We start from the raw sequence: 13694 nt of genomic DNA on the forward strand, positions 1-13694 counted from the left end.
GCCCGGCGCCGCCTGGGACGTGGAGACGCTTGTCTCTGTCTCACCGCTCAGCTTTGGGGGTGATTCCCGACCGCACCCATGAGAATCCTCGGGGACGGCTCACGTGCGGGTTCTGACTCCCGGTTCCAGGGAGCCAGTGTGTGCTGTCGCCGCCCCCCCACCCCCTGCGCTGAGGGGCAGAGGGGCCTGCTGTGCCACCCGGTGCCACGTCGGGGACGCCTGTTGCATGGCTTCCCTTCCTTCATGTCAGAGGTCCCGTGGGACCGGGGGCCAGAGGCCAGAGGTCACGCCCCCAGCAGCACACGTGGCCAGCGCACGGCGGCCTCGGCACGCCCTCTCCATCCCTGCCCGGGGTCCCCGCACCGGCCAGAGGCGACTCCGGGAATGGCACCACGTGGGTCGGGGCTCAGAGCCTGCAGCCCCCAGCCCCAGGAGTTCCCTCTTCCGCCTGTGCTCGTGGGGCGTCTCGGACCTCACTTGAAGCAGAGTCCAGGGTGGCCGGCATCTCGCGGCAGACCCCGTCCATCCTGTGGGCAGGCAGGCGCCAGCAGCCATGCTCTGCCCGAGGCCGCCCTGGACTCAGGCCCCTCCCTGCCGGCCCGCCCGGCCCAGGGGTCTGACCAGCTCGACGCCAAGGCCAGCGCCGAGGCTGGACTCCCAGGCTGCGCAGAGCCAGCGTGGCCGTGCGGGAGCGTCCTTCCCACGTCCCGTCCGGTGGCTGAGCGGGCGGGGTGACCCGGGCGCCCATGGCGGGAGGGGGCTCTGCCGCCTCCCTCAGCCCCCCGGGTGTGTTCATGCACGAGGTGAGCGTTAGTGTTGGTCACAATCGGCGCTAAGTGATGCGTAGTGTCAGTGTGTCTGGCGTTTTATCCTGAAGCCCGGGGTCACATGATGCTCTTTTTATTTAAATTTGTGGGTGCTTGTCCCGAGGGACTCCGGCTGGGGGTCACGTGTGCGCCGGGGCATGCCTGGGCGTCTTCTGTTGTTTTTAAGTGAAAGAGGTCGTGTGGAATACGAGATGTTGGCGCTGATGCTGTTCCAGGGGGACAGATGGCGCTGGAGGAGCTAGAGCAGGTGACGGGCGCAGCGCCGTGCGGAGCAGCAGCCGTGGCTCTGCGGGGCCCTCCGAGCTGTGGTGCCGGGCGGGCCGCGCCGAGGGCAGCCACGCTCCTGCATGACGAGAGCAGGCAGCCAGGCAGCACATCCGGATCCGCTTGGCTCTGACTCTGTCTCTCGCTGGGGGTGGAGAGGCAGGGCCGTCCCCTCCCGCGCGGAGCCGCGGGCCCCGGGGTCCTCCAGCGGCATGGCCCGGGCTGGTGCCGACCGTGTCTGCTTCTCCAGCTGTAGGTCTGGCCGCCTGCCCAGAGCCCGCCCTGCCCAGCAATGGCATCCGGACCGGGGACCGCTACCTGGTCAACGACGTGCTGTCCTTCCAGTGCGAGCCGGGCTACACGCTGCAGGTACCTTTCGGGGTTCCGGGGGGGCATGGTGGCCGCTTACGGGCATGTGACGCAGGGGGCAACAGGGTGGGACCTGCCCAGGCCGGGGCTGGCGATAAGCGCTGTGCTTCCTGCTGCTTGGTCTCGGAGCACATTCTCCTGGCACAGGGTCGCGCATCCTCACCGGGGCAGCCTCTGGGGAGCCCTGAGCCCTGGGCCTCTCCCCGCGCCGGCCGCATGCAGGCCGCTTGGCGCCTTCTGGACCCCGCGGGGCTGCGTCCACTGGTGGTCAGGAGCAAGGCAGCCTCCTCGAATCCTTTTCGGAAAGCGCTGAGCTGAAGTTGGCATGATCTTTTTGTGATTTGGCATAAACTTATAAATAACAAGCTCTTCGCCAGCTCCTGCGCGGCCACGCTGGCTGACATCGACCCCTAACTCAAAGCACGTGGGGCCCTTGGGCTGCTCTCAGTTCTGCCCTGGAGGATGTGGGGGACACACTCTGCATGTCCAGCACAGGCACAGCATCGCTCAGGGGAACTGTTCAGCAGGATTATTTAAGTGGTTGAAAAGCTCTGGGTACATGTCAGGAGAAGCCGAGGCCACAGCGGGAGGCCCTCCCGTGTGCACGTGCACTGGGGCGGCCAGAGCCAGTAGGGCCGGGTGGCAGGTGCTGAGGGCCTGTGCGTGCCCATGCATTGGCCTCAGAGTGGTGGGGTGGCACCCTGTCGTGAGACGCGGGCCAGGAGGGGTGCAGGGAGCACAGGGCACTCAGATGCCCCATGCCACCTGCAGGAACCAGGCGGTCTGTGCGCGCTCCAGGAAGGATGCCTGGGTTGCTGTTGCCCGAGCATCAGCGCGTGATGGCGCCGTCCTCAAAGCCGCGTTGTCTGAGTCTTGGCCCGTCTGTAGGCGAGCAGGGCAGGCCCGGAAGCAGAGGCAGCTGCTAGGCAGCGCCCCCAGGGGTGGGGCCTGAACACGTCTGTTCGCAGCCGAGGGAAGCTGCCTTGAAGCATCGTCGAAACAAAGCTCTCCTGTCCCATGGGTGGCCGGGCGGCGTCCCAGTGCATGCCCAGAGTTCCGCTTGATGGGATGCAGGGTCCACACGAAGCTGCGGCAGGACAGGCCACATGCGCCAGCATGTTCTCAGCCCGTGTTCCGACCCACTGTGGCCGCGCATGTCACACCAGCGGCCCAAGCCCCACCCGCTGCCCCCACCCTGTTCCTGCTCTCCCCATGCTGCCCACTCTGCGGTCACTGTGACCCGCAGAGGAGGACAGAGAAAAGCCTTCTCCAAAGGCCCTGCAGCCCCTGGGGAAGTGCTGGGCTCATGCCAGCCCCAGCCTTTCAGATGCAAACGAAGCTGGTTCCTTCCTGCAGACAGCGGGGCTTGAGGGCACAGCTGTGGTTGCCATTCACAAGAGCAAAAGGGATTCTAGATTTTTAAAAATTGCTGACAATTACAACTCTGCAGCTTGTCCACACACTCGGACAGACAGAAGCATCGTTCCATGCCCACGCCCACACAGGTGTGCCTGCGGCACCGTGGCCAGGATGGACAGGGTGGTGAGATGGACAGGGCAGCGAGATGGACAGGGCATGCAATGGACAGGGCGCAATGGGCAGGGCGGCGAGATGGACAGGGCAGCGAAATGGACAGGGCGCGCTGTGGACAGGGGACATGAGGGATGGACGGGGTGCCTTGAAGACTGGGCTCATTCTCCTGGCAGGTGACTGGCGATGGCCATGTTCTACGTTGTTTCTTTTAAAGACAAAAAAAGAAAATTCCCCGCTTAATCTAGTAAACAGATACGCGGGGCCCCCCCTTGTGAACCCTCACAGGAATTGACCTGGGTCTGACAGGAAACATTCGTGCAGCGTCAGGAGCAGACTCCACCCTGGACTGGTGTCCAGCGCTCTCATCAGAGGCTTCGCTAAGTATCCCCAAAGCCTCTGGCGCCTGGTCCTTGCCCACACCCGGGGCGAGTGCGCCGCGGTCCCCCGGAGGCCTCGGGGGCGCGCGGGCGCTCTGTGCTCACGCAGACGGCGGACCTGGGCTGGGAGGGGGACGCCCAGACCCGAGCCACCCATGCCGACGCTGCAGGACCGGCGCTGCTGGGCGGGGCTGCTCTGTGCGGGCGAGCTGCCTGTAAAGCGCCGACGGAGGGGCAGCGGGAGGGGCGAGGGGAGCCCTGGGCAGAGGAGACCGCCGGCCCCTGCCCCAGGAGCGCCCGCAAGCGCGCAGGCCGACTGCCGCCCCTGACGTGCGGGGCAGCGCGGCGGAAGGGAGGCGTGAAGGCTGCGCACCCGGGACGAGGAGCTGTGGGCGAGAGCGAGGGCTGCGAGGCCTGCCGGGCAGCGGGGGCCGCGATGCTGACCTGGATGGGCAGTTGTGGGGACACTGGAAACTACAGTGGCAATAAATATAGTGGCGCAGGGTTTTCCATTCTGGTTCCAAACATGAGTGAACAGGAGTGGGAACCATTTGCAGAGTTTCTGGTCCTTGCGCTTGTCGGCGAGTCGGCAAGGCCAGGCTCCCGCATGACGGCCTCTCCTCCCCGAGCAGGGCCGGTCCCACATCTCCTGCATGCCCGGAACCGTGCGGCGCTGGAACTACCCGCCCCCGCTCTGCATCGGTAAGGACCGCTGGGCCGGGGCTGCTGACCGGCCTCGAGACCACAGGCGCAGGCGGGCGGAGGGGCGGAGCCCAGCCCCAGGGGACAGGCGACCCTTGGCGAGCTGCTGCAGGGGGGCCACCTGCTCCCCTGGGACAAGGGTTCCTCGGTGGGGGGCCACACCCAGGCTCACTGCACCTCCCCAGAGGGTTGGGGGCGCAGGGGCTTCACTGCTGGCTGCGGCTGTGGGTGATGCGTCTCAGCCTGGGCACGGCGGTGCACAGGGCCAGCCCGGAACCCCAGGCCTAGGCTGCTGGCCAGGCCACCCCCGGCTGACATTAGGGGCTGTGGTGCCTGGGGAAAGGGGTGAGCCGCAGCCTGTCCCCAAGCAGGTGCCCCAAGGTGGGGCATGGCCAGCGCAGGGGGGACTCCCAGGGGACCATCGGCAGGATGTGCCCCAGGCCTGAGTGTCTGTGTCCACCTCACAGCCACCTGTGGAGGGACGCTGAGCAGCATGGGGGGCGTGGTGCTGAGCCCCGGGTTCCCGGGAGCATATCCCAACAACCTGCACTGCACCTGGAAGATCGTCCTGCCTGTCGGCTACGGTGAGTGCTGCCCGCCCCGCAGGCCCTTGTCCAGCCCCGAACGAGATGGGCGTGGCGGGGGAGCGGCAGGAGGACAGCTGTGGGCGTGGGGAGGGCACCTGTGGGGACAGGTGAGCACCGGTGGGGACTAGGGCAGCTTTGGCTCAGAAAGTTACCAGAAAGCTGGGTCCTGCTGCCAGGTCTGCCCAGGCCAGTCCACTGGTGGGTAGGGTGGGAGCCTGGCACCAGCTGTGGCCTGGCCAGCGCCCAGCCCTGGACACGCCTGTCACCCCTGCGTCTGGAGCCCATGTCACTGCTGTGTCCTTGACCAATGTTTAGGGCTTTTTCTGAATGTTTTCGAGTATTGTAAGTTTTCTTGATTCTGTGTTACATTGACTTTTAAAAATATTTATTTACGAATATTTAGATTATTTGCCTTAGAAATTTCTGGATTTAATTGAACCCCGAGGTCTCACTCAGCCTTCCCAGACCCCTGGTCTCAGCGACCCTGCCAGCCGCACGGCCGCCTCAGGCTGGTGCTTCTGTCCTTTGCGCTGAGTTTCCCGGCTGGCCCGTGGTTTTCTCGAGAGCCCTGCCGCGTGGGGCCGGGACGCGGGAGTGGAGCAGGCCTGGGAGCCAGCCCCATTTTGTGTTACGTTTCAAAGCTTTTGCCTTAACATGTGCGGCAGCCCAGAGAGGGAGGCCCCGCTCAGCCGAGAGGAGCCCAGGCGGAGGTGCGGACAGATCCGGAGCTGACCGGGCCGGGCACGGGAGGGCACCCGCCGGAGAACACCTGCTGTGCTCAGGGTCTGCAGGGACGCCCAGGTGGCCAGGGAGGACGGGCAGCCTGGCCAGGCCTCCTGCTCTGCGCCAGAGGAGACAGGCCTCTGTGTGGCTTCCCCAAGACACTCGGAGTCCCCTGGAGACAGCCCGACCCCCGGCTGACAGAGTGGCACAGCACGGCGGGTTCCGAGGGCCTCGGCCGCTCGCGGCCAGTGGCTGAATCCCAGCCAGGCAACCTGGCGCCGGCAGCTGCGGCCTGGGGGCCAGCGGGCAAGGGCACAGCCCGACCCCGGCGACTGGAGGCTGCAGGGCAGGGCGGCTGCGCGGGGCGAGGGTCTGGCGCGGGCGGGCCGGCCCTCAACAGGCAGAGACCGGCTGCGGGCGTCATCGCTGCGTCGCTTCCCACCTTCCTTTCCCCTCATGGACTCAGTCCCTCCAGCCTCGCTGCCCTGCGGCTCCAGCACCCAGAGGCCTTCCCTGCTTGGGCCTGAGTGGACCCGCCAGAGGGTGGTTCCGGGCAGCACAGCCGGACGGCCTGAGCCACAGGGCAACTTGCGCGCTGCTGACTTGAGGGATGCCAGAGGAGAAGACAGCAAAGAGATAGTATAAGTAACGCTCGTTTTTAAATATTTGCTCCCCCATGAGTTTCAATCAGCATCTGGAAGAAAAGGCAAAGAAGAAAAACCATCTTGTCTCCACTCCAAACCCCACTCAGCCCCTGGCGAGGCAACTGACCCCGCATGAGCAGGGCCTGCCTGGCGGTGGGCAGCGACCACAGACACGTCCCTGCAGGGAAGATCCTCTGAGGGTCTGTGCCCAGGCTGGGGGCTTGGGGACCCCGAGCTTCTATGGGCCAGCGGCGCCATACAGGCCTGGGCACACCACGTGGGCCGGGACCCCAGTGATCGGCCCCCTCGTCCAGCTCCAGCCACCGCGTCCCCTCTGGCTCCGCAGCCTGCAGGCGCCCAGCTCACCCCACCCTGTCCCCGTGGTGGCTCCACTCAGCTCACCTGGGCCTGACTGCACCTCTGCGCCCCTCGGCGTCACCTCGTTTGGGGAACGGCTCTTCCCAGCATCTCCTGAACCGAAGGCAAATACCAGCCCCCGCACCCGCAAGTCTGAGGAAGTGGTTTTGGGCTCAGACCCCAGGAGTCTGCATTGTTGTGGCAAGCACCCCAGTCTCTGGTTAGATATGGGGGCACCATCACTGGGCAACGCATCACCCCTCTTCTTCCCACGTGTGGCTCCTGCAAGGACCAGCCTGAGGTGGTCCTGGAGTGCAGTCCACCTCCTTCCCAGGGCAGCGGGCAGGCTGGGAGGTGGGCCAGGCCTTCTGGCTGATGTCCCAGGATGCCTCCCACCTCCTGTGGCCGGGTTCCGAATAGCTCAGGGTGACCCTGCCCTGGGAGGGCATCTCGGGAAGGGCGGAACGTGCGCTCCGCCAGGGCAGCGGGCGGAGTCTCCGGGGGGTGACCAGGGCCACCACGTCAACCTATTTCAGTCCCTTCATTTCGCTTCATGGTATCAAGCTGGACCCAATTCCCTGAAAATTAAATAGTTGCGTAGCCTCGTCTGCGCCGGCCTGGGCTCTGGCCAGTCCTGACACACGGCTGGACACTGATCCCACTTAACATGCTTGGATTGCCCGTGGTCACCACGGTGACGCCACATCCACGCCGGTGATGCCCTGCCCGCTCGGCACCGCGCAGGTTTCCCAGGAAGCTGCTGCCCAAGGGCCCCGCTCTGTGCCTGGGTCTCTTCCTCGCTCTTCACCCAGTTCTGCCTCTCGATGATTCTGTTTCACACCCGTCTCTCACGGGGTGTCTGCTTTAAGTCCCGCATTTACACTGGGGTCGGGACACCGCCCGAGAGTGATCCTCAGCTTTCCCCACCCAGGAAAAATGGATCAAGCGTATTAGGTGAAAGGAAAGAAGATTCTTGCTTCTCAAGGCCAGGAGAAGGCCACCAAGTGACGTTTTTCTCCAGGTTGCAAGAATGATCTGCAGTAGCTCTTGAGACTCTCGATCTATGTTTTAGAAACCCCATTTATCATGGATTTATGCAAAAACTGGTGTCTTTGCAGTTCTATATAAACTACTTAGATGAATTAAAATACATTTCAGACAGGGTAGTCAAGTTGACTTTCAAAAGTGCCACCAGCCCACAGCAAACAAGTCGACACCTCGGGATTCCTCCTGACCAGCCAGCGTAGCTCCTGTGACTGCAGGTCGCGTGACACCTGCCACCTGCTGCGACCCTGTGACATGATATGATACCTGCCACTTGCCCGACACCTGTCACCTGAGACCCTGTGACCCTTCCTGACACCTGTCACCTCGCCACTCGACGGCGTCTTGGGTATTGAGCTGCAGGGTCGGGCTCACCGGCACCGGCTCCTGGCTGGGGTCGCACTGGCTGGGCGAGGGCCCCGCAGAGGCCGGTGTTGTCAGCTGCCACATGGGCTGTGTGATGGCAGGACCGTCCGTCTAAAACCCAGCGTTAACTTTCTTTGCATTATTTAGACCTAGATAGGCGCATTCCTTGATGAGCGGAGGGCAGCTTCCGGGTGAGGCGGCCGCGGTTAGTCACATCCTCCGGGCTGTCCTTTGGGGCTGTCCCGCGCTCCTATGTGTCCTGGGGAGCGCTCGGGGCTGACCACCCGACAGTCCAAATGCAGGGACCCGCGAGAGTGGACGAGCGCTGCTGTGGCTCAGGGCGCGTCCCCTCTGCCCCCAGCGTCTGCCTCCTGGGAGGGTTTTGTGGGAGCCTGGGGAATTTAATGCATCTGGCCACTCCTTGCTGTCTCGGCTTTGCCTTCCGCCCTCGCTGACCAGGCTGTCCCCGCAGGCGCACACATCCAGTTCCTGAACTTCTCCACCGAGGCCAACCATGACTACCTGGAGGTCCGGAACGGCCCCCACCACTCCAGCCCCGCGATCGGCCAGTTCAGCGGCCCCGACCTGCCCGCCCCGCTGCTGAGCACCACGCACGAGACCCTCGTCCACTTCCACAGCGACCACTCGCAGAGCCGACAGGGGTTCAAGCTTGCCTACCAAGGTAGGGGCGGCTCTGCGTCGGGCATCTGCGAAGCGCCGGCTGCTGCTGGGCCGCACTGAGCGGGGGAAGCAGCGGTCGTGCAGGCCGTGGCTGCCCTGCGGGCACAGCGGCTCTGGCCAGAGGTCTGGCGCCGACCACCACCCCCTCCCCTCCCCTCTGCCGCCAGAGACCTGTGGGCACCCGGCCAGGCTCTGGCGCTCAGCCACAGAGGGCGCCCTGTCCACTGGAGCAGCAGACGCGCGGGGCACAGCCGGGGGCGAGGACTGCCGTGGATGTCCTCACGAGTGACAGCGCTGAGGGGGGCTGAGCCAGTCACGTTCAGATCGTACCAGAAAAACTTCAGAGAACAAAGCTCATCCTTTCGTAGCCCTACAAAATAGGAGCTAAGTCAGAACCAACGTTATCACAGCGTTCTCATATATGAGAAAGGCCAGAATTTCATTGCGTACAAAATAATCTGGTTTCCTTACGTGGCAGGTCAGGTGACGCTGGGGTGTAGGAATGAGGCTTCTCTCAAGCCCGCCTTCCTGCCGCCGTAGAGGGGCGCGGGGCCTTGCGCGGGGCTCGGAGCAGACCCTGCTCTGTGCTGGTCATTTGGACGCCATTGCTTGAACCGTGGCTCCGCATGCACGACATAAGTGCGGCTCTCCCAGATCCATGTCAGCTAATCAAGAGTCCGGCGGGGAGGAGGCCTAGGCCCTCGGGAGACACAGTCAGGGAGTCTGGACGGGCGTGGCAGGGCTGGGAGGCCACAGCGTGGAGCCCCCGGCCAAGGAGAAGAGGGGAGCTGCCGCGCTGGCAGGCGACCAGGGCCAGGGTGCTCAGGCAGCTGTGCAGGGCCAGGTGAGGGGCTGGGCTGGGACACACGCCTTTCAGGCAGGGGTGGGCGGGGAGGGGGGAAGCTGACGCAGACCTGGTGGGACGGGTCAGCTCGCAAGGCCCGGTGCTTCCGGCCCGCACCCCCTACCCCCTGCCCCCAACGTCAGCACCTGGCTCGAGGCTCCTGGGGGAGCCTGGTTGGCCATCCTGACTGGGCTCCACAGGCGGCAGCCGCCGCCCACAGCATGGTCTGTCCCATCTCAACAACCTGCTCACCGGCCAGCAGCCTTCCCCACCCGCCGCGCTGGCCTCTCCCTCCTCACCCCTGCAGCAGGTGCACAGGCTCGGGACACACAGCTCCGGTGCCTGGCCCAGCTCACAGTCCACACCGCTTTGCAGCGTTGGTTGCTGACGCCGCGTTTCTGTCCACCGGGGAGACCCCTGCTGCGCCCGCATCTGCACTCGAAGCCCCTCTTGCTCTGTGCCCCCAGGACCAGCTCCTGGAGCCTCTTGAGCCTTCATACAGCTCTACCCTGGGCTTGCGGGGCCAGAACCCCTGGCTGGCCACACAGGCTCCCTGAGCAGGTGGGCGGGGCCTCCCGCAGCCTGGGCGCCGCAGTCCCTGCCAGAGGAGCCCCTGCACAGAGCAGGCGGACAGAGAGCTGTGGGCAGGGCAGGTTCTGGCAGGAACCCCACGGCCGGAGAGCCCTTGGCTTGCGGGCCCTAGTTCTGATTAAGGCGCATGTAGGTTTCTGAGTCACCGGCCCCAGCCGCACCTATTGCCCTCAGCCCACCTGGAGGTCTGCAGGGAGCAAAGCGGACGCAGTGACGAGCCCGGAAGCCACTGAGAGGGCGGCCTGGCGGCCATGGCCAGGGCCGCGTCCACAGGCCTGTGGGGCAAAGGCAAGGGTGGATTTTTCTCTTTTATTTGTGGTGAACAATTCAACAGTCAACACAAAACTACCCAGTTTCTACAGAGTGTGAGTCTCTTAAATTAAAAGGATTATTAGGTGCCCATGTGTGCTGTTGCTGTCCTGTTACTGCTTTTGAAACTGAACTCGGCACCCGGGCGCCCCTTGAGTCTTGCTCCCAGACAGGCCGGCGTGCAGTGAGCGGCCAAGTACACACTTTGTAATTCAACCATGGCCACTGGCCATGGGCCACTGGCAAAGGCACGTTTTAAGCTGCATGGACAGGGCATCCCTCAGGGCTGCGCGAGTTCACCCCTCAGGCCGCCAGCCGACCCCACCTGTCTGTTTCAGCCTACGAGCTGCAGAACTGCCCGGATCCGCCACCCTTCCAGAACGGCTACATGGTCAGCTCGGACTACAGTGTGGGCCAGTCCATCTCTTTTGAGTGCTACCCGGGGTACGTCCTGATGGGCCACCCTGTCCTCACCTGTCAGCACGGCATCAACAGGAGCTGGAATCACCCCTTTCCAAAATGCGACGGTGAGTCACTGCCCCTCCGGCGCCGGCGGTGGCACCTCCCAGGCAGGCAGCGCGCAGTCTTAACTGAGCGTGTTCAAGAATTGTTCGCTTGTCCAACAAACATCGATTAGGAATCTGCTCTGCGGAACCCATTCCGTGTAGGACTTCCAGGGCAGATCACGTGCTGGTATGTAAAAAGGATGAGTAGATGTGCCCGGTCCTCAAAGATGAGAGCGAGGTCATGGCGCGTGGTCACAACACGCCAGGCACAGCGTGCAGCAGGCAAGGCCGGGCCTGGTGTGGCTGAGGGAGAGCTTTGTGACAGCGTTTGGCCTCCGAGGCCTCAGCAGACCCAGACTGGCTTGCCAGTCCCCCTGCAGAGGTTATTCTCCTTGACTTTGGCAGGAGAGCTTCTGGGCTTGTGAATTCAGGAGGCCTCCTGGGCCTTGGCCCTGGGCTGACCCACCATCGCCCCCAGGGCTCACAAGGCTAGCGCCCTGAGCAGCAGCCCCGTGTGGGGGCAGCAGAGAGCCTCTGGGTTCTAGCGGCCGCTCCAAGCTCAAGGGCCCCGGGCTCCCTGCCTCTGCCCCGGGCGGCCCTGTGCGTGGAGGGTCCTGACCACGTCACATCCCGTGGGTCGGCCCCTGCAAGCGCCCCCACCCCCCACCCCCCAAGGTGAAGAGGCGCCAGAGGCCTAGGACACACGCCCCCAGGGCTCTTAGATGACCACTGAGTCGTCTGCGGAAAGGAATCCCAGGCCCTCACCTCCCCTCAGCAGAGACACTTCTCTGAAGCTTCTTTCTGTGTGGCTCCCTGATTTCTATGATGACCTGAGAGTTTTGCAATATCCAGTTAAAATAAACAGATCAAGTAGTTTGTTCAGGAAGCATGCACGCGCAACAGCAAAGTCCCCTCACCCTGCCTGCCTTCCAGACCGCAAATACAGTGCCTTGGCAGGAAAAATCTAGGAAATTACCAGCTCCAGGACCTTTGAAATGCTAAATACTTGTATCCCAGGGGAAGGAAAAGGTTTCTAGCTGTGTTTGAATTTCAGTTGAAGAAGTAAAAAAAGCAGGCACTTCTAAGACCCCATTTTTACCTGTATTTTTCCATTCCCTGTCACTGTTAAGAACACATGGAAAGAAGACTTCGGCTGCATTAAAAATGTCCTTATCTTAGTCTAATAGAAATTTAGTAACACATAAAAAGCATTTTAAAAATTATTTTATAAAGTAAGTATAGCAATGGCATGTCTGGCAGTTTTCAGTTAAAAGACTTTTAAAAACCCCTTCATGTTCTTCTTCATTTTAAAATTCACATATTTATATGTATAAATTGCTTTGAATTGTCAGGATTAAAACCTTTCCTTTCTTGTAATGTTTTCCTGGTTCCACGAATTTACATGTGAATGGAAACTACTTGGCTTAATGAGAAAATGCAATTAAATGTTCAGCCGAGTCATGGTTTTTCAAGCCCAGTTTCCTACATGGAAACATACACTGGCTCAGGGTTATTTGCCCCAGTGACCCTCGCCAGACAGACGCACCCCAGGCATCCGGCTTCACAGCTGTACTTACGTCCTGGGAAATGGCCGAGCTGCCCCTGAGTCTCCAGTCCCACGCACGCCCAGGCCTCGCTCAGAGTGTGGTGTCCCGGGCCAGTCGGAGTCCAGCGCACGCAGGCCTGGTGTGCGGTGGCAAGGTCTGTTTCACTCTCACCTTGAATTGTTACTGAACTTTCAAAAAACACCCTCGGGGCATTCGACTTGCTTGCCTGGACCCCACGCCCAGGCAGGCTCCCGCTCTGGCTCAGCTCCGGGCGAGCAGCCTGTTGTCTGGAGCGACACGCTGAGCTGGAGAGCACACAGGACTCCTGCTGGTGTCCGTCTCTGTCCAACCAGGCGGTGGCGTGGACGCCGTAGCTTGCAGCTCACTGGGATGCCTTCCACCGTGGGCGCGGGTGCGACCAGCTGGGCTCCCAAAAGCACCCTCAGTGGACCCAGCCTCTTCCCTCAGGTTCAGAGCCGCTAAGTCGATAATGTCTGCTTCAAGGCAAACCCACGCAGACGCCTCTTTTAGACACGCTGAGCAGGCCTTAGAGACCTTGGCAAGCCTGACAGTGTCCTAGCGTGGTCAGGCGGGTTCCTGGTCACTCCTGCAGCAGCATCCAGGGACATCAGCCCAGCCGCAGGTGGCTGGTGAGCAAGGACTTGACTCTTAATCACTTGGGGCACTTTATCCTGCAGGGGTGCTGGGTGCTGAGAGGGCCTCCTGTGGGGGTGTAATTCTGCCGAGGCCAGACCGGGCAGGTGGCCCCTCAGGCACCAGCAGCCCCTCCTCAGCGCCTGCCCGCTCACCTGCTGCTCGCCCCCCAGCTCCCTGTGGGTACAACGTGACCTCTCAGAACGGCACCATCTACTCCCCCGGCTTTCCCGACGAGTACCCCATCCTGAAGGACTGCGTCTGGCTCATCACTGTGCCCCCCGGCCACGGCGTCTATGTCAACTTCAGCCTGCTGCAGACTGAGGCCGTCAACGACTACATTGCCGTGTGGTAGGCGCCCGCCACGGCCTCCCCTACCCCTCCGTGTGCGGGAGCACGGCTCAGGCGGGGCGGACGTGGCCCCGTCTCAGGCTGCTGCCTCCCCCAGGGACGGCCCCGACCCCAGCGCCCCGCAGCTAGGGGTGTTCAGCGGGAACACGGCGCTGGAGACGGCGCACAGCTCCAGCAACCAGGTGCTGCTCAAGTTCCACAGCGACTTCTCCAACGGGGGCTTCTTTGTGCTCAACTTCCATGGTCAGTGCGGCCCACTGGGGCCAGGGCGGCCGCTTTGCGCTCTTGGGCCCCCTCTGCGGGAGGGCCCCAGGCTCCCTGCCTCTGCCCCACGCGGCCCTGTGCGTGGAGGGTCCTGACCATGTCGCGTCCCGCGGGTCGGCCCCTGCAAGCGCCCCCACCCCCCCCAAGGTGAAGA

The 13694-nt window shown here is 63.0% G+C and overlaps 1 protein-coding gene across 1 annotated transcript in view; it reads left to right on the plus strand.

The window, feature by feature from the left end:
* CSMD1 (CUB and Sushi multiple domains 1) overlaps positions 1–13694 on the plus strand; it is a 629723-nt gene that overhangs the window by 574590 nt on the left and 41439 nt on the right. The window contains exons 38-44 of the mRNA XM_054701136.1: positions 1342–1460; positions 4003–4072; positions 4540–4656; positions 8266–8475; positions 10557–10745; positions 13099–13276; positions 13374–13519. Of these exons, the coding sequence (XP_054557111.1) occupies positions 1342–1460; positions 4003–4072; positions 4540–4656; positions 8266–8475; positions 10557–10745; positions 13099–13276; positions 13374–13519 (1029 nt within the window). The remainder of the gene's footprint in view (positions 1–1341; positions 1461–4002; positions 4073–4539; positions 4657–8265; positions 8476–10556; positions 10746–13098; positions 13277–13373; positions 13520–13694) is intronic.

This window comes from Talpa occidentalis, unplaced genomic scaffold, assembly GCF_014898055.3.
Source record: "Talpa occidentalis isolate TD23 unplaced genomic scaffold, MPIMG_talOcc4v2.1 talOcc4.4, whole genome shotgun sequence".
Lineage (NCBI taxonomy): Eukaryota > Metazoa > Chordata > Mammalia > Eulipotyphla > Talpidae > Talpa > Talpa occidentalis.